Source organism: Tribolium madens, unplaced genomic scaffold (genome assembly GCF_015345945.1).
Source record: "Tribolium madens isolate multiple individuals breed KSU strain unplaced genomic scaffold, Tmad_KSU_1.1 Scaffold_97;HRSCAF=244;Tcas5.2_LG3a, whole genome shotgun sequence".
In the NCBI taxonomy this organism is placed as follows: domain Eukaryota; kingdom Metazoa; phylum Arthropoda; class Insecta; order Coleoptera; family Tenebrionidae; genus Tribolium; species Tribolium madens.
Genome location: NW_025401069.1, coordinates 8901943 through 8923428, shown reverse-complemented (window position 1 = coordinate 8923428; position 21486 = coordinate 8901943). Strand labels below are relative to the sequence as shown.

The window sequence follows — 21486 nt, the reverse complement described above, 5'->3', positions numbered from 1 at the left end:
GAATACGTGGATTCCGATCCTTACTACTTTTAGGCAACACAAAAAACCAGAGAGTATAATAATTATTTGCATACTTTCACAATTAATTTGTTTCTAAGCGAAAAGACGAAATGCAGAATTGCTTTGTACAGAATTTAAACTCACAAATAACCAAAACTAATTTTGAATTTAAAGAGTATTGGAACTCATTTTCTTCATCATTGACTTTCAAACCACAACTTGGACATTCATAATATTATTCAAAGATTAATGTGAAGCTTGAATTTTTACAGGGGAAAAAAATTCACTTTTATAGTAGGTAATTATAGCAATTTCGTAATAGAAATAATTTGTATTTCCATCTAAAGTATTAAAAAATAAAAAAGAACACAAAATATTAGAGAACACACATAGGTAAAATGCTAAAAACTGACACAGAAAAGTAAGATTTTGTGTTATAAAAAATGTTAATAAATATGTGCTATAATTATTGTTAATTTTCAAAAAAAACAATCTTTAAGTACCAAGACACAATAAGTATTTAAAGCAAATTTAGTTTCACCTCTGGCGTGGTTAACACGTTGAGTTACTGTGAAATATTTCTTCTTTCTTTTTCTCCTGTGCTGTCCTGAAGATGCCCCTTACAACAGTGGACGAAACGTCCTAAAGCAACGCGGCTTAACCCAAAAACACCAAAATTTAAATATTACAATTTTTATTCAGTTTAATATTTTTTCTAAAAGTACCTATCGTATCGTATGATACTAAATTTGGAATAAATTGTATAAATAAATAAATAAATTTCTAGTCAAAGTGTAGCTGCAAAATTAAAACGTTTGGAGAGAGGCCGAAATGATACCTTTTATTATTAAAGGTAATAATAATAATTATTAATAGTAATAATACTGGACTTTGAAAAAAAATGTTGTAAACTTTGATAAATCGTTTGTCGATATAACGCTAGTAACACAACACCGTCACAGACGCAACCTACAATACACTTAAATAATAAACAAGTACGACAAAACAAAAATTCAGTGAAATGCCAATGATAATTAACGTTTTAAAAAATATAATATAAGATATAAGATTTAGTAGAGATTATTTCATTTTAATGAACTTAAAATAAAAATAGAGCTAACACATCATAGCGTGCATATTTTATAAGATTCCATCAATAAACAATCGAATTTTAGAATCTTTCATTTACGATCTTTCATTTCAAATAGCTTCAGTACTTTTCAATTTAAGAAATTCAAGAACAAAACGAAAGTAATAGACAGTACTTAACTGTCCCACTAAAAATGCATTCGCCTCTTTCCTCTTTTGAGATCTTGTATTTGAAAACAAGGTGCAGCGCAGAATCGACCACCACGTTCGTAGTATTATTGTTGTGCGATTGTTTCTAGTTTCCTGCTGCACGTGAAAAGCTTTCATTGTATCCAGTATCCACTTTTCGTGCGCTCCCGAATGTTAAAGTTCACTCATTCAGTGCAACAGCATGTTTTCCAGCTTATTAAGTGAAGAAGAGCGACAGGGTTTCTTGTCGCAAAACAATGACGGCTTCATCCCCGGGTAATTAATAATCTTGCACTTTAATGCTTTTTCATTTAAGTAACAGCGCACTTAATACTCGCACTGCACTGATTTGTAAACACGCATGGTGGGGAAAGGTAAGTAAGTAGTCGTGACAAAAACAATGATTGACAATTTGGTAGGTGGCACATTTAATAGAAGACATAAAATTAAGAAAAAATACTCAAAAGACCTGTGGTGTTCCTTCAAACGATTTTTCAATTGACATTTGACTTATGTTTGACTTTTCCCTAGATGCGGATGTTAGTTAACGTTGGTAATTTTTATATACGAAGTGATCCAGAAAGACTGAGTCTGTTGGTAACAGATTTGAATGTATTTTTGTTAATAATTTCAAACACTGCAACCGGATACGGTTTTGCTTGACAAATACTTGACGTACAACCCCTAAAGATTGTTGAATTGTTGTTTATCAAAACCGCACTCCAATGGTAAGCTTTAAAAATTAGAGTCAGGATTGCCAACAGATTCAGTCATTGTGGATCACTATTACTAAAATTTGGTAACACCAACTTGGCAATAGATAAATTCTGGCGGGTCATACGAATAATAATAAAGGCCATTCTAAGGTCGTCGAACATTTATTTCACGAATATATATGTGACAACAGCTGTTTCGGGCCATTACCCACCGATTTCAATTCAGATAAGCCAATACTTTCATCTCGATCTATTTTATTGACTAAAGAACGGCAACGAACGCTTCTTTCTTTCCGACTATTTAGACCGAATCGATCCACGATGATTCGACATTAAGTCAACCATCTCTTAAATACGCATTCAACAGCGGCAATAAAATAACCGTTTTTAATTCGCAAAATTGTTATAAGCCAGATATTTTAATTATTATTTTTTTCAACTAAACATGTACCGCGTTTGATTACAATGCGATGGAAGATAACATTTAACACGCTTATTCTACATCTAATCGCTTGCAGGCGTGGAAAGTGGAAATTTTCAGGAATTGGGTGCGTACCAGGAACATCCTGGTACTGTAGCTTTCAGGATATATTTCAGGCTTCCATTATTGATAACCGGAATTGGAGGGGGGATGTTATTAGCTTAGGGGAGTTGAGCCTGATTGTGATTTAATTACAGGTATACAGGACACTGCCCAACGCTCAAATTTCATTACGGACGTTGTTATGGAGCTGAAACCCAAGAAATTTACAAGGTGAGTATGCCCACACACGCTATAGAATTTTTTTTAATTTGTTTGTTACACATAAATTATGACTCAGTATCACCCACCGAAACAAGTGCTAAAACAAATAGCCCCGAGCTACGTAAATTCTATTACGATCGAGGGAGTAACAATAACAATGTGTTTACCAATTGGTCTCTGAAATAATTTATTTTAATAACCTTGTTTGTCCTTCGACCCAACAAAATAAATAGACTGAAAACCATTTTTAGGACATCCGCACAAAACGAAGTTTTGAAGAGGAACAAAAAGAAAATTATCGCTCGCAGGACTATAAAACCTCCATTTTAAAACCGATCGTTAAGATAAAAGGGCAGTTTAAAGATTACGCTGATAATTTTAAACGTAGAGCGCCTCGTTACATCACCGGTTACACAGGCACGTAATTACACATTTTTATTTTCGTTAATTTAATCGAAAAACAGGATTTATTCCCACTATGAACTTTCGCTATGGAAAGTCATACGGACAAACCGCCGATGACTGTATTTACGACTACGACACCAACAAACACAGGAGGATCCAAATGGCTGAACAAGAAATTGAGAAAATGTTTCGGGCCCAAAGTGTGCCCCGATTGAATCCCATTAGAAGTAAGGACGAAGTTAAGCGTGCTATGAATGAATACGTCGAAAAACACAAATTCCAAGGTAAATATTCGAGGTGAAATTTTTTTTATTGAATTTCGCAGATCATAAAATTTCTCCGGATTACCCGCCAATCGCCGGATACACGGGACACATTCCCCGGGTCAAAGGGAACGAAGAGTCGCTGTCTCAACGTTACAATAACGTCGTAAAAAGAGGACTGGCTATGTTGCAGAAGGAAACGGAAAGGATACAAAATTTGAAAAAGGCGCAAAACCAAGTCATTGGAGTCTTGCAAGACTTTGAAAGTCTTCACAATAGAATTTAAACTTCGTAATGTTGCTGGTGGCAATATTATTGAAGGGAAATTATACAAGCATTTGAAGTCAAACATTAGAAAAAGCAAATGTACCCTATATATCCGTAGTGTTTTAGTTGTCTTAATAATTTAATAAGTTAATAATTAAATAGTTTAATAAGTTGTCTCGTAAAAAATATAATACATAGAAACCTAAGAACTGCGATATTTTATTCTTTCTTTCCGAGCTTCTTCCAAGGCACAAGCTTTTTTCCAGCATCCTTCATCCAAGGTGTTTTTTCCTTGAGAAATGCATACAAGTCTAGCCAAAACAAGGAGACTATGAAGATCGTCTCCCGTGACGTGGCCCGATTGTCTCATTTCAACAAATTTATTTTGAACCATCTAAAAAATTAATTGTTAAAAGTGAAAAAAAAAAACAGGTTCAATTTACCTCTAACACATTATCTGACAAGTCATATTGAGTCAATCTGGCACTGGTCAAATAAAGTCGAATATCATCTAGCAACTCAGGTTTAAGAAAATGCCTTGCTGCTCCGAGAATCTCACTAAAAGTCCTTAAATGCGTCGTTTCTGGTGCAAGAATTACGTGAACATCACTCTACAATATATTTTTTAAAACTGTTCGTAAAAAAAGGTGAGTACACACCGGTAGCATTGATTTGCCTTCAGATAATACGAGAAACGGAATGTCGCAATCATACTCGAGTTGATAGTAAGTGAAATCGTACATTATTTTTTGGTTCTTGATGGTGTTCGAAAGAGCGCGAACTCCCGTAACTCCGCTTTGGTTTAGTTTCCCGGGAGTTAGTTTCGTCTCATCTAACACCAAATGAGTATTATCGCTTAATTGCAAAACACTGCTTGTTAAACGATCGGCATTGTAATCTTTTCTTAAAAAAAAAACAAATTTTAAGAAAAAATTATTAGATACAAATGGACTTACTTTGGAACAAAATTGAGTTCATTCATGTATTCGAGCAACATTGGTAAATAATGACTTTTGGTAGTGAGTAACTCTATAAACTTATACAGTTCTTGGACGTAATCAATATTTTCAAGCATTGGGACGTTGGAAATATTTAAAGAAAATTTTCCAAGTGCCATAAAATCTTTTCGCAAGTAACTAAAAGTGAATGTAAGTAAAAAAACAACAGAACTAAATATCCGATTTTCTTACACTTGAGAAATAAAATGGTAAATTAAATACTCGGCTGCCAATTCATCTCCACACATTAACTGCGTTAATAGAATCAAAAGTTCTTTTCTAATGACCTGCATTTTATCAGGACTCAGTTTTTCTTGCGTAACTAATGGATTGTTGTGGCTCAATGATTTGAATGTCACACAATGAATTCTGGGAATTAAACTTGAAGGAGGATTATGAATTTGAGACTCCAGGCCATTCATATCATCATCGTTATTTGTGCCCAAAATAGGATTGAGGGACAAAAAGCCCACAAATTCAAAAACTGAATTCAATTTAATCTTGTCCGTATCTTTGTATATTTTCAACCGGCAAACTTTACCAGAGGGATTTGGAATTGGGAAATTTAACAGATACTCTTGAGACACAAAAGGCGTTGTTTCTTCAGGTCGTGGTGGGTGAGTACATGATCGCTTATTAGAGTCTAGTGGTTCAGCGTTTGATAACTTTGCACTAGTGACTTCCATTTCTTGAACAGGTCGTTTTAAGTTATTTTGCATTGAAGTTGAAGGATTTGAAGACGGTAGTTTGTACTTGTCCTCCTCAAGCTAATATTTTTTGGTTACACAACGCTTTCAATTACAAAAATACTCACTTTGTGAACCCATGGATTAATACCAGGGATTGAAACAGCGACATAAACATGTCGTTCACTTGGAATTGTTGAGGGACACTCTTCAATAGTTTCATTAGGCTGTCAAGACATATTTTGCATTTAGCTTTTGCATAACTTACAAAAATAATCTCACCTTACAATCTGCAGCATCAACGTATTTGCCAAATTTAATCGTAGTTTCCGCAGTTTCAGTGTTTCTAACCGTGAATTTTTCTAAGTAGAGTTCGGGGCCATGCATGTCCTGAATCATGCCCCGAAACCGAACTAATTGCCAATCCTGGAGGTCGTGAAGCTCGTTGGCATTTAATAATGGAATCTGATAATGTAAAAGTTGTTGGAAAATTGCAAAATTCTAACATTTTCTAACCTGATTCCAGATCTCTTCATTTTGTAATAATTCTAAATATTTTGTTTCGTTTAAGTACCACTGATTGGGGTTACACTTTAAGAAATCCATTTTTACACTTTAAATGAAAAAGAAAAAATGCGAATAAAGAATAACCTCTAAAGAATTAGACTTTTTTGGCGCCGAATTATAAGTCAAACTCTTGTCAATTAATTATGCGTTGCAAATTGCAATTTCCCGAAATAAGTTAAACCCGAACAATTTAATTTTTTTTGAAACATAAAAAACTACACATGCAAGGCAAAATGCTCTATTTACAAAAAATAATATAAAAAATAAATATTTTATTAATGTCAAGTTTTAAATAATTGTTTTTAATGTTCCAAGTGTGGTATGGTGAATGAATAATATGGATACTATATGTCATAACATAACCTAAAAAAAGGTATAACATAAAAAGTTTGTTTTTATAAAAGCTTATTTAAAATAAGCTTAGTACTTTTAACCAGAATTATGAGTATGAAAAAAGATGTCGAATTAAAAAACTTTTTTATTTTCAATTCCTTATATGGTCCCAAGGAAGGGGAGGTGCGTATACCCCACTGTATGCCCCTTTTAGAAGTAACTCAATCACAAACTTTTTCAGGAACTGAAAAAAATTCTCTATTATTATCCAATAACTGACAATGCTGATGTACAAATAAAGAATGTGGGGTTAGTTGAGGGGATCATCCAGTTTACAGGGTAAAGTGTATACTGAGCTAAATATAAAAAAACTGTAAGAGTTCTTGTAGCACTTTTAAGCCGAGTACTCCAGTGAACTCATTACATACACAAAAAATGCGACAGTTGTATTTCCAACCAGAAAAAAATATGTGGATTGTGATGGTATTTAGAACTCGTTTATCAATATTTTATAATAGAAAATATTGTAGACATTAACTTTACCAACTGAGGTGAAAGGAAAAGACAGTTCAAATCAAATAGAATACCTAGAGGATGATGTTCAAGACAATGTTTATGAAGCTGTCTTAAAGCAAGCTTATTACACATACAGACTTTTTTGGGACACATTTGAACACACTGTTGAGAACCATGATGTAGGCACACTTAAAACAAGACTTGAAAATTTTTATAAAGCTGTAAGTTAATTATATCGCGTTCGACAATTTTAATTTCTTTCTCACAGTACCTCAAAACTCTGAAACTAGGACATGCTGATATTCTAAATGTGTTTCATGGAATTCAGTATTTACCTCTTGACAAATTAACTTTTCTAAAAGTACAGTGTTTTATCAATTCGCTAGAATGCGAGTATCCTGAAATTGAGTACACAGCTTTCCTATATAACGATCATCTAATATGGTAACTACAAGAAATGAAAACTGATTACTTTTTAAGCAAGCAAATTATTTAAGGAGCGGTTTTGAGCCCAAAGACATGAAAATTGTTTATCAATATTTAATCGGTACTTTACTTCCCGCCAACATGGAAGCTGAACTACAAGGGGGGTCAATGCCACGAAATTCTGCCTCACCATTCGCAGCGCTGCATCACGGTCGGTTCATTACCGGGCCTACAAATTTAAAGACGGCCAAAAGTGTCGGAAAAATACCCAAAGTTTATTTATTTGCCTCGGGGAAGGCCGAATCGTATAACTTGGTAGTGTACAGGGCGCTAAGTGCGTCCATTTGTTTATTCATGAAAGGTTCATTTCTTTCCTTTGGTTTTATTCTTTTTAAAAAAGTTTATTGTAGCTGACAAGGAATTAAGTTTACAATATTTCAAAGACATGGATGGGTTCATTAGTCCTAAATTGACTGCAGTCGTGTCAGATATTTCTGAATATTGTTCTAAACAAGTGATTACACCATCAAATGTCCCAGAAAACGCTCCAAGGTTTATCTATTTTAATAAGTTAAATTTAGCTTACAAAAGCACGGCTCATTTGGATAATAAACAAACCGGAAACATTGCGTGTACCAAAGAATCTTTAAAAATAATGGCCGACTTGAATAACAAAAAATCACTATTGGGCCACTCAAGCGAAACTATAGTCAAAACAATGAACGACTATTGGGTTGTTGCAAAGAACTCGAATTCTAGGGAATTTTACGTGGCTTTGCAACAGAAAAACGCAAGCCTTATTGACATAAGCGGTAAGCATTTGTTCCCTCTTGTTTTTCATTAATTTGATTAATTTTTGCAGAAGAAATCAAAAAATTATGTGATACTGAATTAAAAGGAATTTTCTTTCATCCACTATAAGACAGTACAAAAAGTGAATCAATATTTATTGCAAAATCATTTATTGATAATTGTACATTAAGTAGTCAAATAAAAAATAACTTAACACTATCCTAAGAAATCACATTGAAACTACATGGAGTGCAGCGTTAAGTCAGTAAAAGAGATTTATTTTTTAGGGTAGAATGTCAGTTCGGTGTGAGTTTGTGCAAACAAAACGTTTAGTTGCGAATCCAAACCGACATTCTCCACCCTAATCACGTGAGCTTCATTCCTATTGGGCTCTTTTCGCACTACAGCCAATCCGTAAACGCGCATCAAGGTCTCAGTGTTTTCAACACAACCACCACCGGGGATGGCAATGGCAATGTGGCACATGACGTCAATATGAACATATTTCTCTATAGCATATTTGCCAGATTGCGTCTTAATCTGTGAAACGAAAATGAGAATAATAAATGGAGTCACTTGATATCTTTGAGACTTACTTTCTCCATTTTTTCCTCAATTTGTGGCTTGTCAGCTCTAAAAACCGAAGCTTCTCCGAGAATTTGGTCCCTAGCTTTGATTATAAATTTCATGTCTTTGTGAACAGCCCTGATTTCCAGACCCAGACCATCTGGATGGTTATCAGACCATAGATAGTTATCAGGGGTGAGCAATGAATCGGGCTCGAAAGTCAACCGTTTGGCATATCCCATTCCAATACTTAAGAGTTTCAAAGCGCGCCCACCAAACAAGTGTTCTTTCCTGTCGCTTGGTCTGACTTTGTAGTAGAATCCCGGGATGACTCGAGGATCGACATAAGTACCTGAAGGCGGGAAATTATTATTGTTTGAAGTTTCGGGACGTTTGATCTACTTACCGACAACGGGGAGTTCGTAGGGCTCCAATCCATGCATGGAGTACTGCGTGGGCACATCGTTAATGTCGCGACCCCTCACCGTGACCCTCCTGTGTATCTTTTGAATGCCTGGGAATAATGTGTACCTTTGTTTGTTTATAACGACATTTTGGACTTTAACAATCTCGGCAGCCCCCTTGTGCTTGTACTTGACAGCCACCGCAAGTCCGCTCAGGGGCATCGGTTTGGCCACACCGGTCTCGTAAAACTCTACCTTACCCGTGAACCTAACATTGGCCCTTTTTTCGATATTTTGCCTGCTGTAAACATTACTAATTTCAAATTGAGGTCCCTGAAAGAGTGAGCATCATAAGAAAACATTCCCGTACGAGTCATTCGTCGCATGAAAGACTTACGCCCGGTTCTGCTTAAGTGTGTGAACGTATGAGATGGCTCCGGAGTCTTGCTGGATGTTTCTAACAAAATAATGCAAGGGAAATGGCGCAAATTGCGAAAACAAATCAAGGAAAAAGTGAAAAAAAGTCGCATACTCACTTCTAACTGTAGCACTTCCACGATGCCCTGAGCTTCTTTGTTCATGTCGAAAATGGTGAATTTGTCGCCTTCGGAGATGACCTCCAATTCGAAAGCGTAACCTTCGGGACGGTTGTCGCTCCAGAAGTAGTTTTCGTTGTTGTTGAGACTGTCAGTGGCTTCAAAGGTGAATCTTCGAGCATAACCACGACCGATGCTTTTCAATGTTAGGGCAGAGTCATTGAAGAGACACTTGTTCATTGTGGGGTCTTGACCGATTTGGGGCAAAGGCCGCACGCGGTATTTGAAACCAGGGACGATGCGTTTGTCAACGAAGACCCCAACTGCAGGCATTTGATGCCGTTCTAGGGAACACACGGTATATACAGCGGGGAAGTCCCCGACTGTGGACGCATCCAAGACAGTACATGACGGTTGTTGTTCGACTTGTTCCAATATTTCAGGAACAACTTGCTCCTATAAATAAAAATTTGGCTAGGTCACATCTTATTTATAACACGTGCATTTTTACAACTTAAAAACAAAACGTCGGCAAATTCGTCAAGAATTGCCTTGGAATTCAATTCATTTTTTTTAGAAAAACACGAAAAAATTATTATTTCACTGAAGCTTTTAATTATGCAGTTGATATATGCGATAAAAGTTGGTCATGTAAACAACTGTTGCTTACATAAGTGTCTAAACATATGCACATGGGCCTATTTTTGCCCCAAATTGAGGTACAAAGTCACAGGATACGAATGTCAACTATTTTGGGTACAATTACGCATTTGGCTCTTTTCCCGTAATTAAACTCACCTGTAAGGAATAAACCTCGGCATCTTCCTCCTTTCCTTTGGATTGGATGGTTGAGAAAAGCGATTTGGTGCTGGGGCTGCACGATGCCTGTAAAATTATTACTTTCACCTTATTTGTATATAAATTGAATAAGAAAAATTACCTGGGGCATTGCTAACAGTTGAGATTCGGAAGTCAAGTCTTCGAAAAGACTCGAAGATCGGCTTCTTTTTGATTGCCAAGAGCGTTGCATGGCGTCTAATTTGGCGTCTTCTTGTGCGCTCGATGGAGACATCATCTTGCTGCAATGCAGACATTACGTAAATAGCCGACCTTTAATTGAATTTGTCTGAGGTCGAATGTTTGTCAAGTACGTTTCATTGAGTGGCGACTTAGGTCTGGTTTAATTGTTGGAAGTAGGAAGTTGATGAGAATTGATGTGGAATTGTTTACGAGGAGTGGCTGCGTTTATTAGAAGGTTATCAATTTATTGATTCTGCATTCTGATCTGATTAAAATGAAATTTGCTTTATGCTTGGATATCTGGTGTTCATGATGTATGATTGATAATGGGTCTGGGATTAAATTGTTCCGAGAAAAATAGAGCAAATCGCAAAAATTTATTTTCGTATTGCCTGCCAGTGTTTAAAAACAAATTACAGTAGATAAATAAATATCGTTGCAGATTTAAAAAAAAATATTTTGTTGATTGATATAAAGACCTAGTTATCAAATAACTAATTAAATAGCTTGCAAAATAACAATTTGAAGAAAACATCAAAAAAGTTTAATCCTGTTGGGTTGAATGACCTTTTATTCTTGAATAACTTATTGGTACCGTTACAAATACCTACACACATGGAATCAGAAAGTGTAGAAGAGAATATTTTTATCGAGGTTATTTTTTTATTGGTTTTCTGTATAGTTTTAACAAACAATAATCATAATTAAAAACAACATTCTCCTGGTTATCAACAAAGTTAATTAGATTGATATTTGCAAATATTTTGATAAACCTCTAAAAACATGCTTTCAGAATAACTTAAAAAAAAATTTAATTAGGATAGTCAGGCACATAAAAAATATCGTTCCGCTTGGAGGATTTCCGGAGTATTTATGTATAATATCTTATAAATTCGTTTTAATTTATTATAGTTTGTCTGCTTATCTAAAAAAAAAAGTAAAATCTACATCAGTGATCCTTCATAAAAAGAAAGGTGTTTAAATATTTTTGTAGTTGTTCCATGTATGTCTTAACATACCTAATTAAAGTTGTAATTCTATGCCAATCCTCACAAAATAAGAATTGAACTCTGTGGTAAGTCATAGAAATTTATTATTGGAGTGTTTGCTATGAGTGTAAAAGTAAGCTCTCTCTCGTATCATTTGATTTTGATATTATTTATTTTAAATCAAAATTAAATAACTTAATGATTATTACTGAAACTGAATGAAGAATAAAAAATAAAGCTTTTTTTTTCGTAAATTAGGTACAACTGACTTAATCAGGTCCCTCAGATTGCATTTTGCAATATTAAAGTAGTTTTTTTTATTATTTACAATCCTGGTGTAATAAATGTCAACGTTATGTAACGTTAAAATTAGGATTCAAGATCCCCTTGAAACGAATTTTTTAGTGTTCTACCTGAGTCTCTACCCAGGTAACATTCCAACAAAGCTAAGAGTAAGAGCAGATCTAAATCTAAAATAAAAACTGTTTAGAATTTTTCGGGGAGTCACAATAAAATTCCATCCAGTTGAACTTTGACTGAGATTTGACTAATGATAATAACAGTCCTAAGTATTAACTGTACTCGAGAGTCTAGACTTTAATACCGGTTGACTTTGAATTGCAAAAGATTAAACTATATAACGTTGTTAGTTTAAGGATTATTTGTGATAGTAAAGAAAGAGTTAAAAAATAATATGAGAGAAAGCATGGAACGAAAGTGGATGATGCTTGGGGATACAAAAATGGAAGATTCGAGAATATAGAGTAGGTATAGGTACCGTTAACAGTTTACACAAGGCTATTTTAACACTTTCCACGTGCAGATCAAGAATGAGAAAAAAATTCAAGGTGAAATGCGTGTACCAATTTAAGTAGGTACATATTTCCTTTCTATTTTTTTATTTTAAGTGATTTTTTTTTTGATTTTGTTAACATTGACATATTCGATCAATTTACAACTAAATTGATAAAAAAAAGAAAAAAATGGAAGAGCACTATGAGCACAAAAATATCCAATACATGATTGATTGAGTCATCTGTGTAAAAACTTACCTCTAGTTTAAATAAAAACTTAGCTTCAGAAAAATAAACACAACTTTATACAAACTCACAATGTAATAAATAGTATTTTCAGAAACTATATAACACTTTGGGCGTCTAGCGTCAGTTGCGTCGATTTCGCAGTCTACGAACCAAATGTCACTGGAAATGTATTTATGGGGAACGCTGGCGAGAATAACTTCCCCGACTGGGCGTTTGGCTTGACTAATGCTGGGTTGCTATTGGTTGTTTTAAGTGTTCATGTCTTTTTCACATGGTCGTGTTTGTAAATATCAAATATCATTTTCATTCACGTGAAGTTTCGATTAGATTAATTTCTGCAAAGTGTAAAATTTTATTAAATGCGTAACCCCCCGCAGAGATTATTAAAGTCTTTTTTTCATGGAAAATTTATTCTTTTATCATAATTTCACTAAGTTGTTGACAAGTGATTACAAATGATTTTTGCAAGACTCCTAATCTTAATAAATATGTGAAAAATGGGTATGGTAACTTATTAGCAATAAGTTAGCAAAGTGGCACCTGCTTATTATAATTTATAATATGAAACTTGAAAGCTTTGTTTACGAACTACAATATGATAAAAAATAGATACATTTCTAGAAGTTCTAAATAAAATAACGTAAATATTAACATAAAAGAAAAATTTGATATACAATTTCGTTTGCGATCTTGACATTGCATTGGCATTGGCCTTGTGTTTTGCACTATAAACAAATTGATAATTTGATTCAAAAATAACCTGGCAAAACCATTTTAGTTTTCCTCATGTTTATGTTTAGATATCATTATTTTTTTTAATGTGCAAAATACAAAATTTATATCACCACAGTAATTTAGTAAATTATATATAAGTAAAATAGGTACATACTTATTAATTGAAATTGAAATTAATTTTTACTCTTGTTTACGATATTTGTTCAATGTCCTAACATTTTAGGAATGTTAAAGAAAATATTGAACTAATGTGTAAATCTGATTTAAAATCGTTGAAATGGAGCACTGTACTCCCCCAGAAGTAAGAGAAACTGCTACAGAAACAATTGAACACTAATTTAGCAAAATATTATGCGTAACTTGACAATTTTTGTAATCTTAACATTGGCAAACCTGCATATTACCGCCCAAGAGAAGTAATATATTATTACTCCTCATGAGATATAATGATGTGTTTCCCAACCTTTAAAAGGTTAGTAATCGGCATATTACATTAGTGATTGTGAATAAATAACAATAAATGATAATATATTATATTTAATAATAAATAATATTCACAATCACTAATGTAATATGCCGATTACTAGGTAACCTTTTAAAGGGTGGGAAACACATTATTAAATCTCATGAGGAGTAATAATATTGCTTCTCTTGGGCGGTAACATGCCCGATAGCCAACCTAAAAATTACAAAAATACCGGAATTTTTTTCACTTCATTTCACACGAGAGCTTTTTTTTGAAGTAAACTTGACATTTTGATGAGGATTTTGTTTTCTGGCAATTTAACGAAAAAATTAGTTAAAATGCCTAAAGGAAACAAAACTCGAATTAAAAATGTCAAGTTTTCTTCGTAAAAAAAAATCTTGAGTGTAATTCGGTAACAATTTAATTAATTAATAGACAATTTAATGAATACGTAAATCCGATGATGCAGACCTACTAGATTCAGACGCTTTCAAAAGTTAGGTTCCGTTTTGTGAATTTTTTTTTATTTATTTATTTTTTGTGAAAAATCAATACATCATTAGACATTATCACATTTTTTTAGTTCTAGTTGTTAAAAGTGAAGAATTTAAAAACTAGATAGATTCCATAAAATTTTAACTTTTTTTAGTGATACGTTAAAAACAGGGGTAAAATGTTAAAAAAACAAAGTGTTCTGAATGGGCCCTACTAAGTAGTAGTATCTTCTTTAAATATGGAATGTCGTTTATTTCTAGAGTAATTGATCAATTGAAAATAATTAAATTGTGGAAACACTTCAAGTTTAGTGTACACCGCATGTCCACATTAATTCCAAATTTAATGAAATCATGATGAGGTTATCTCAATCTTTTTTTCCTTATATCAAAACTCTTGCACCAAATTATACAATTATGTTTATAACAAACATCCGCGGATTAATTTTGTACATTGAAGTATTATAATAATAGGCTGGATGAATATTATTTCCTGATAAGAGTAACACCACTTATTGCTTCAATAAACCATCATTCAATTAATCGCAGAAAAAATATGATTTGACCTCATAAACCACAAATGAAATGAACCCAAATTTACGTCATTATTACTGAAAGAGACATCATAACACAACATATATAAGCAAGAGGTTAAATGAAGAACATGCGTAAGTGATCATGCTCTAATTCCATGTATGTATAATATTTTATACAGACATGAAAGTCATCATTAGGGATTAAAACAATTCTTAATCAACTAAAACAAAACGATTTAATACACTCTTATTTTTAACTAACTAAAACAATTTAATACTCTTAAACTTAACTTTTTTTTCTCTTAAATTATAATAATTTATTCTGCATCTAATTTAGGATCTTGTATTCCTCCACCAGTTATAATAAAAGCTTCTTGCTTTTCTTCAAGCTCAGGACTACCAATCATCTTCGCTATCCTCACATTTCCCGCGACTTTTTTCAAAGCTATTCTAGTAGTAGATGAATGAGCCAAAACATTCCCTCCAAGAGGTTTAAGTTCATCATCAATATTCAATAATGGAAAATTACTGTTATTCATATTTGTTGAAACTTGATTGGTTATTAAAACAGCGACATTATATTCTTCACTGATTTTTCTCAAAAGTGACATTGTTTCCGTCAATTTTTGCTGCCTATTTACAAGTGCGCCTCTACCCAGAAAGTCAATGCGGAATAAAGCCATAATAGAATCGACAATAAGAAGCTTAAACACACCCGTATCTTCGTGAAACTTATCGGCAACACTAAAATTTAAAGATAATGTAAATAATAAAAAACAAAGTAAAGTTACTTTTTGAGGATCTGATACTGATGCTCGGAATTATAAGCTCTGGCGTAAAGAATATTCTCCAGAACACTATTTTCACTTAAATTGAAATGACGTGCAATTTGACGAATGCGATTGGGGCGGCTTAAAAGAAAATAATTTTAATCTTAAATCTGTGTTAAGTAAAAATTAATTTACAAAGTATGCTCCGTGTCTATAAACATAACTTTGCCCCCGGAAAATTCTTCAGTCGGTATTTGCGTAGTGACACAGAGAGTATGAGCAATTTGAGTTTTTCCAGTTCCAGACTCTCCAAAAACTTGAGTAATAGACATTGACTCTACACCCCCGCCCAATAAATTACTAAAAAATTTTAAAATTTAAGTCGCACAAGAATTAGTTACAATATGGAAAATTACTTTAGATTTGCACTTCCCATATTTATTTTAAAAACTTGCTTGCTTTCTTCAAATACCTCAAGGGCTGTCATGAAACGATTGCTGAGACAAATATTTCCACAAATTTCTTGAATCTTGCTTACTTTACACTGATCAAAGCTTTTTAAAGTCAAAAGTTTGTCTGTTGTGGTCATTTGGAGACCTTTAATCGTGTTTATGCCGATTTTTCGCATTTCTTCAACATCAGAAAGGGAAATTCCGTGATCGGAAAGCATGTAAATATCCTGGAAGAAAGGTTCTGCCTCGATGTCCACGCTTTCCTCTGTTTCAGTAGCTTGCATAAGACTAGCTTCTTTTTCTTCCATTTCCTTTACAAGTGTAGCCCTATTAATGCAAAGAAAAGAAAAAAGGATATTATTAGTGAAATAATTTCAAAACAAAAACCGCGTCCAAACTTAAAAAAGTGCTACTGTCAAATGTGAAAATCACTGATACCGTCAAAATAAAAATGTTACCAACAAAAAGCCAAGCAAAAAATTGATGCCAATCAACATAACAGAGAAAAAAAAACAATAATCATGCGAATAATGTATAAATTAGAAATATTAAATTATAAATCATATTAATGGTAATGAATATTTTTAATAAAAAGAAGTTGAATCATTATTGGTGGCAAACCTGGAGTGATGTTAAATTTGTAGGTTAACTGTCACTTCAAAATGAAAAATCATCAACATTGCCTAAGAATAGTCAAAAATAGTCAGAGTTAATTTCTTAAGAACACATTTTGAAAATGTCGGGTAGTACTGTTTCAGTTTTGGCCCCAAACGGTCGTCGACAGACTGTTAAATGTACAGCAAATACGACAATAATGCAGGTACAAAAATCATTGAAACTTGGCAAAATACAGAGAGGCACCAACTATTTTTCAGATTATTGAAGAGGTTTGTCGCAAACAAGGTTTTAAACCGGAAGATTACGACATTAAACATCACAACAAAGTGCTTGATACAACAATTTCTTTCCGTTTTTCTGGTTTGCCAAATAACGCTCAATTAGAACTGGCAACAGCAACCAAGACTCGCACTGATTCTGAAGTAATTCTAGCCATAAATTCCGAAAGCGGGGACCGAGTTATGGGTAACTTTCAGCCAGATGATACTTTATGGAAGGTACTGACAAACTTATGCCCCAACATTAAACCCGACGACAATCCTGTTTTGGTGTATATGCGAAATGAAATTTACGGTGATAATTTGCAAAAAACTACTTTGCGAAGTTTGGGCCTTAGAGGTGGTAGAGCGATGATGCGATTAATGTATCGACGACCTGATGAATTAAAAGTCCAAGCAAATGTCTCTGCTCCTCTACCTACTAAACCGGCAGAGGAGAAACCTTTTCATCGCATCTTAAAGACTGAAGCTGAATATTCTAAAACTATCCCTGAAGTGAAACCTTTACAAAAGAAAAATGAAGTGGATTTACTGAAATTAGCACGGGAAAAGCGAAAATTGAGCAGTCCCTCTAAAACACCGGAAACGGAAATACATTTGCCTAAAATTAAACCAAAGGTTGAGAGTGATGAAGAAAAGATGGATGTTGATGTGCCTGAAAACGAGTCAATTGCAAATCATCCAAAAGCGTCTGCTGCACAGCCAGTAACAAACCCACCAACAAGTCAGCTTGAGGAAGATTTTGTCTTTGTATGAAAATCAAAAAATGTTAAGTTTTACTTATGTTTCAAATTTCTAGCTTGGAGAACGCAAAGCAATGTTGTTTTCTCTTGAATCGGCCCGTTCTTTACCAGCTGAGGAACTTCCAGACGACTTTTTTGAACTCACAATTGATGATGCTAAGAGAATTTTGGGTGATATTAGACGAAAAAGGAATGAAATGGACAACGCTAATTTAATGACCTCTGCTATGAGGAACTTAGAAGAATCAAAGAAGCAATTACGACAACTGCATAAATATAAACAATCAGTAATTCGGGTACAGTTTCCAGACAGGTCAATTCTTCAAGGGAGTTTTAAACCCAGTGAAACCGTTAAAGATATTAAAGATTTTGTCACTTCGTATTTAGAAGATCCAAATGTTGATTTTCATCTTTGTAAGATTTTTTTCTTGATATGTTTAAATTACTACATGATTTATTACAGACACAACACCTCCAAAAAATATTCTTTCGGAAGAATCGAAACTTTTAGAGATTGGTTGCGTACCAGGGGCTTTATTGCATTTAGGAACAAATGATGGTGGCAGTTCTGTATGTTTGAAATCGACATTGAGAGATAAATTTACAACAAACTCAAAAGCAAGTTTAGCGGCATCACATATGAGGCAAAAAGGAACAAGACCGGAATCTCCTACTGTAGAAATGGGCCAAGACGAGTCTATAGACACCTTGACTGAAGTGAATGCTGCTGGACCAAGTACACAACCAACCAGTTACGAAAGGAAAGTCATAAAATCGACTGAAAAGGTCCCTAAGTGGTTTAAACCATTTAAATAATTTTTTATTGTTAATTTTATATAAGTTCATACTTATATTCTTTAAATAAAAGCACTTCAGCATTTAATAATTGTTATTTTAAGATTTTAATACAAGTGAGAGTTTTTAAATAATTTAGGGAATTGTTGTGTGTGCGGTTGGCTTCAATGGTTTGTCAAATGTCAAGAAATGTCATTCAAATTTTTTAATTGATTAGTTTTAAAACAACGATGGCAAGTAAAGTTAACGTTCTTGAATCCGTTCGTGAAGATGATTTTGTTGAATATTATCTTTTTCCGCCAATTGACACCCAGGATGACAAAGAACAAGAAGTTGCTTTAACTAGAATTTTAAATCAGTGTGAAAAAATCATAAAAAAGTACACCGATGAGTATTTATGGCATAAAGACGAATTCAAATTAACTGTGAGAACCTGGATTAGTAATTCACTGATTCATGACAGTAAGAAAGCAGGTAATTATTTATGTTTTATAAAAAAGTGTTTTTTTGAGGTTATAAATCAGACAATGCTTTGTTTAAAATAAATATGTATGATGAATCACAGTATAGAAATTCTTTTAATCATTTATTTACAGCACCTGATTAATGAACAATTGTTTTGCAGAGTATTTACCACCACATTTATATGGCGTAACTCATTTTGGAGACAATATAGAAGATGAATGGTTTATTGTCTTCCTTTTACGTCTATTAACTAAAGACATTGATGGCTTAATAGCTCGTGTGCACGACGCTGACGGAGAATTTATTTTAATTGAAGCAGCAGACTACTTGCCTTCATGGGCAGACCCCAACAACTGCGAAAATAGGGTAAGGTTTACTATTATTTTCTTAATTTTAAATATTAATTTTCATAAAATACATATGTAGAAAGCGTCACTCTCATTATTTATTAAAAATAATAATATTTTTACCAAAACTAGGAAAACTGAATCGCGTCTGTTTTTTTTTTCTCCAGGTATATATCTTCCAAGGCAACATTCATATCATCCCTCTAGACGACTCGGATCGTCTTCTCGAAATGGTCCCAATGGCAGTCAACGAGGCCGTTTCAACAATCCAAAACAACCCGATCGACACTTTAGCGTCCTCAGACATCCAAAATTGCATAATTAACAAATTAAAAGACTACCCTGACAAAATTCATACCAATCTCCACCATGCCACAGCTTATCTCCCAGTAGGTGTTGCTGCAATTTTGCGACACAAGCCCGGGCTTATAGCCCCCGCCGTCCAAGTGTTTTGTAATCGAGACCCTGTGGACGCCAAAACCTGCAAAGCCATGAAATATTTTCCGCCCGAAAACCGCGTAAATGCCAGAGTGACATTCACGAAATGTTTATATGCAATGTTAACTCACAGTAAATATGTTCCGGATCGACGCACCGGTTGGAATTTACCTAAAACCGACAGTCCGCAATTTAAAGCACATAATTTAGGGGTTAAAATCGCTTGTGGGTTCGAAATTTTAGCAGCGCAAGCCAAACCGAGCCAGGATATTGAACAGGATAAGGGATGGGTCAGTTACCTTGAAAAATTAAAAGAGAAAAATTATTTTCGGGGATTGTTGGAGCATTCTAGGGAATACAACGATTTACTGAATAAAGCGAAAGAGTATTACATTAATCATAGAGATTCGATGCACTATTCACCGGCGATAGGACAGGAAATTCTTCAATTGATGAAGACTTTAGATTTTAAAATCGATGAATTGAAGAAGGAAGAAAGTAATCTTCTGGATGACGATGACGATTCTTGGCTTAACATTACTCCAGAAGAGCTAGATAAGATGTTGGAGGAAAAATACGGTCAAAAGAAATTTGTTACTGTTAATAACAATTCAGACGCGTCTTCATTCACTGAGAAAATTTCTTCGTTTTTAAACCATGTGTCAGATATCGACGGAGTGGAGCATCCCGACGTTGACAATAATTCCCCAACGCGGCCTCCCCGAGGTGTCAAAAAACGTAGCAAAGTGTCGTTTGCAAGTGGCACAAAAACCGAGACAACAGCCAATAACAGGGTCAGTTTTGATCCCAATGCGTTTTCGTGTGCTGTTCAGAATATACTGAATTTTGTAATTCCCGAGGATGACAGTTGGGATTTGGATTCGGGGTCTGATATGAGCGATTACGCTGACGACGTCTGTGACAATGAGGAGATGTACGAAGGGGTTAAAAATAAAATGCAGGAGTATATGGAACAGATGGATAAAGAGTTGGCGGCCACTACAATCGGGGAAAGTTTCGAGAAGAAAAATGGGGATGGGTTTGAGGATATTGAAAGTTTTAAACCTGTTGATATTGATGTGAACGCGTTGAAGAATATTTTGGAGAGTTATAAATCGCAGTTAGGTGAAGCGGGACCGTCGAGTAATATGTTAGGGCCGATGGGGATACACTTGGATGTTAGTAATAGTGATGATTGAGATTCTAATTAAAGATAATCGCAATTTATTGATTTGAATTAATTTTTGTAGCGCGTGCCAATAAGGAAGTTTACTGCCATACATGTGTTTCAATTGTCTTTACTATTGATGTGTTTAATTAATTATTGTATGAGATTCGCACGTAAGCTGTTCAGAACTCCACGACGTGATTATTTATTTAACGTTACCTCAGAAAAATGGAGAAATATATTTTTTTAAGTTAAGCCTTGTAAGTTTCATCTTGTCAAGAACGAACTTTTTTTAGAATATTGCTTATTCAATAAGCTTCCTGTTCTGAACAGCCATATATGTATTTAGATTTAGAAGTTAGCTGCTTGTTATAAAAATGAAATAAATACATTAATTTAATACTTTAGAAGATTATGCCGTGTTGAATTAAAATTTTTGTACTTTTTATATTATATGTTTGCAATTAATTAATAATTAAAAGTAGAACTTTTACTTCTATTATCTAGACACACAAGTGTCACTTTTACCTCTTACATAACGCAGTCTACTATTTTCAAAAAGTGAATAGTTTAAGCAAAAAACGCTTGGTCCTATAGTTTTTTAGTTTTATACACCGTGTTTGGTATCAT

General features: G+C 33.9%; 7 protein-coding genes across 8 annotated transcripts; 4 read left to right on the top strand and 3 right to left on the bottom strand.

Annotated features, from left to right (window-relative positions):
- Positions 1–1336: 1336 nt before the first annotated feature.
- On the top strand, positions 1337–3880 carry LOC123014113 (protein FAM166B-like). Of its 2 annotated transcripts, none has more exons than XM_044413010.1 (5): positions 1337–1554; positions 2673–2748; positions 2991–3156; positions 3204–3371; positions 3470–3880. In XM_044413010.1, exons 1-5 carry the CDS (start codon positions 1481–1483, stop codon positions 3691–3693), a joined length of 708 nt encoding a protein of 235 aa, XP_044268945.1. In that variant the 5' UTR covers positions 1337–1480; the 3' UTR covers positions 3694–3880. The 2 variants fall into 2 exon arrangements, with proteins under 2 accessions (XP_044268945.1, XP_044268944.1); XM_044413009.1 differs by having other exon boundaries at positions 3204–3428.
- LOC123014112 (mini-chromosome maintenance complex-binding protein) lies at positions 3822–6047 on the bottom strand. The gene is made up of 8 exons (XM_044413006.1): positions 5875–6047; positions 5641–5823; positions 5487–5585; positions 4865–5439; positions 4631–4810; positions 4334–4577; positions 4118–4285; positions 3822–4068 (listed from the first exon to the last, which is right to left on the bottom strand). Exons 1-8 carry the CDS (start codon positions 5962–5964, stop codon positions 3877–3879), a joined length of 1731 nt encoding a protein of 576 aa, XP_044268941.1. The 5' UTR covers positions 5965–6047; the 3' UTR covers positions 3822–3876.
- A 206-nt stretch (positions 6048–6253) lies between these two features.
- LOC123014692 (vacuolar fusion protein CCZ1 homolog) lies at positions 6254–8211 on the top strand. The gene is made up of 8 exons (XM_044413925.1): positions 6254–6441; positions 6500–6597; positions 6648–6741; positions 6789–6995; positions 7043–7218; positions 7272–7561; positions 7611–8012; positions 8063–8211. The coding sequence occupies exons 1-8, from the start codon at positions 6367–6369 to the stop codon at positions 8119–8121; spliced, it is 1401 nt and encodes a 466-aa protein (XP_044269860.1). The 5' UTR covers positions 6254–6366; the 3' UTR covers positions 8122–8211.
- LOC123014691 lies at positions 8131–12719 on the bottom strand. Its single transcript, XM_044413924.1, has 7 exons — positions 12561–12719; positions 10440–10578; positions 10298–10384; positions 9500–9955; positions 8966–9296; positions 8589–8911; positions 8131–8532 (listed from the first exon to the last, which is right to left on the bottom strand). Exons 2-7 carry the CDS (start codon positions 10572–10574, stop codon positions 8269–8271), a joined length of 1596 nt encoding a protein of 531 aa, XP_044269859.1. The 5' UTR covers positions 10575–10578; positions 12561–12719; the 3' UTR covers positions 8131–8268.
- Positions 12720–14999: 2280 nt separating this feature from the next.
- Positions 15000–16932, bottom strand: LOC123014299 (meiotic recombination protein DMC1/LIM15 homolog). The gene is made up of 5 exons (XM_044413347.1): positions 16626–16932; positions 15969–16331; positions 15748–15912; positions 15574–15693; positions 15000–15526 (listed from the first exon to the last, which is right to left on the bottom strand). The coding sequence occupies exons 2-5, from the start codon at positions 16310–16312 to the stop codon at positions 15100–15102; spliced, it is 1056 nt and encodes a 351-aa protein (XP_044269282.1). The 5' UTR covers positions 16313–16331; positions 16626–16932; the 3' UTR covers positions 15000–15099.
- LOC123014298 (tether containing UBX domain for GLUT4) lies at positions 16515–18526 on the top strand. Its single transcript, XM_044413346.1, has 5 exons — positions 16515–16575; positions 16649–16824; positions 16880–17650; positions 17700–18057; positions 18107–18526. Exons 2-5 carry the CDS (start codon positions 16741–16743, stop codon positions 18457–18459), a joined length of 1566 nt encoding a protein of 521 aa, XP_044269281.1. The 5' UTR covers positions 16515–16575; positions 16649–16740; the 3' UTR covers positions 18460–18526.
- Positions 18527–18628: 102 nt separating this feature from the next.
- LOC123014342 (protein ecdysoneless) lies at positions 18629–21349 on the top strand. The gene is made up of 3 exons (XM_044413401.1): positions 18629–18912; positions 19064–19269; positions 19418–21349. Exons 1-3 carry the CDS (start codon positions 18669–18671, stop codon positions 20885–20887), a joined length of 1920 nt encoding a protein of 639 aa, XP_044269336.1. The 5' UTR covers positions 18629–18668; the 3' UTR covers positions 20888–21349.
- The last annotated feature ends 137 nt before the right edge of the window (positions 21350–21486 follow it).

Excerpts from the sequence above, each read along its gene's own strand:
- LOC123014298 (XM_044413346.1), top strand. The coding sequence starts at position 16,741 with ATGTCGGGTAGTACTGTTTCAGTTTTGGCCCCAAACGGTCGTCGACAG. Across the intron at positions 16,825-16,879 it reads CAAATACGACAATAATGCAG|ATTATTGAAGAGGTTTGTCG; the intron begins GTACAAAAATCA and ends ACTATTTTTCAG. Across the intron at positions 18,058-18,106 it reads AAATGTTGATTTTCATCTTT|ACACAACACCTCCAAAAAAT; the intron begins GTAAGATTTTTT and ends GATTTATTACAG.
- LOC123014691 (XM_044413924.1), bottom strand. The coding sequence starts at position 10,574 with ATGATGTCTCCATCGAGCGCACAAGAAGACGCCAAATTAGACGCCATG. Across the intron at positions 10,385-10,439 it reads AACTGTTAGCAATGCCCCAG|GCATCGTGCAGCCCCAGCAC; the intron begins GTAATTTTTCTT and ends ATAATTTTACAG. Across the intron at positions 9,297-9,499 it reads TGGAAGTGCTACAGTTAGAA|GGACCTCAATTTGAAATTAG; the intron begins GTGAGTATGCGA and ends TCACTCTTTCAG.
- LOC123014342 (XM_044413401.1), top strand. The coding sequence starts at position 18,669 with ATGGCAAGTAAAGTTAACGTTCTTGAATCCGTTCGTGAAGATGATTTT. Across the intron at positions 18,913-19,063 it reads TCATGACAGTAAGAAAGCAG|AGTATTTACCACCACATTTA; the intron begins GTAATTATTTAT and ends ATTGTTTTGCAG. Across the intron at positions 19,270-19,417 it reads CCAACAACTGCGAAAATAGG|GTATATATCTTCCAAGGCAA; the intron begins GTAAGGTTTACT and ends TTTTTTCTCCAG.
- LOC123014113 (XM_044413009.1), top strand. The coding sequence starts at position 1,481 with ATGTTTTCCAGCTTATTAAGTGAAGAAGAGCGACAGGGTTTCTTGTCG. Across the intron at positions 1,555-2,672 it reads AATGACGGCTTCATCCCCGG|GTATACAGGACACTGCCCAA; the intron begins GTAATTAATAAT and ends ATTTAATTACAG. Across the intron at positions 3,429-3,469 it reads CGAAAAACACAAATTCCAAG|ATCATAAAATTTCTCCGGAT; the intron begins GTAAATATTCGA and ends TGAATTTCGCAG.
- LOC123014112 (XM_044413006.1), bottom strand. The coding sequence starts at position 5,964 with ATGGATTTCTTAAAGTGTAACCCCAATCAGTGGTACTTAAACGAAACA. Across the intron at positions 5,586-5,640 it reads TTGATGCTGCAGATTGTAAG|CCTAATGAAACTATTGAAGA; the intron begins GTGAGATTATTT and ends ATGTCTTGACAG. Across the intron at positions 4,578-4,630 it reads GAACTCAATTTTGTTCCAAA|AAAAGATTACAATGCCGATC; the intron begins GTAAGTCCATTT and ends TTTTTTTTTAAG.
- LOC123014299 (XM_044413347.1), bottom strand. The coding sequence starts at position 16,312 with ATGGAAGAAAAAGAAGCTAGTCTTATGCAAGCTACTGAAACAGAGGAA. Across the intron at positions 15,913-15,968 it reads ATGGGAAGTGCAAATCTAAA|TAATTTATTGGGCGGGGGTG; the intron begins GTAATTTTCCAT and ends AAAATTTTTTAG. Across the intron at positions 15,527-15,573 it reads CAGTATCAGATCCTCAAAAA|TGTTGCCGATAAGTTTCACG; the intron begins GTAACTTTACTT and ends TTTAAATTTTAG.
- LOC123014692 (XM_044413925.1), top strand. The coding sequence starts at position 6,367 with ATGAGTATGAAAAAAGATGTCGAATTAAAAAACTTTTTTATTTTCAAT. Across the intron at positions 6,598-6,647 it reads GGGATCATCCAGTTTACAGG|CACTTTTAAGCCGAGTACTC; the intron begins GTAAAGTGTATA and ends GAGTTCTTGTAG. Across the intron at positions 6,996-7,042 it reads TTGAAAATTTTTATAAAGCT|TACCTCAAAACTCTGAAACT; the intron begins GTAAGTTAATTA and ends TCTTTCTCACAG.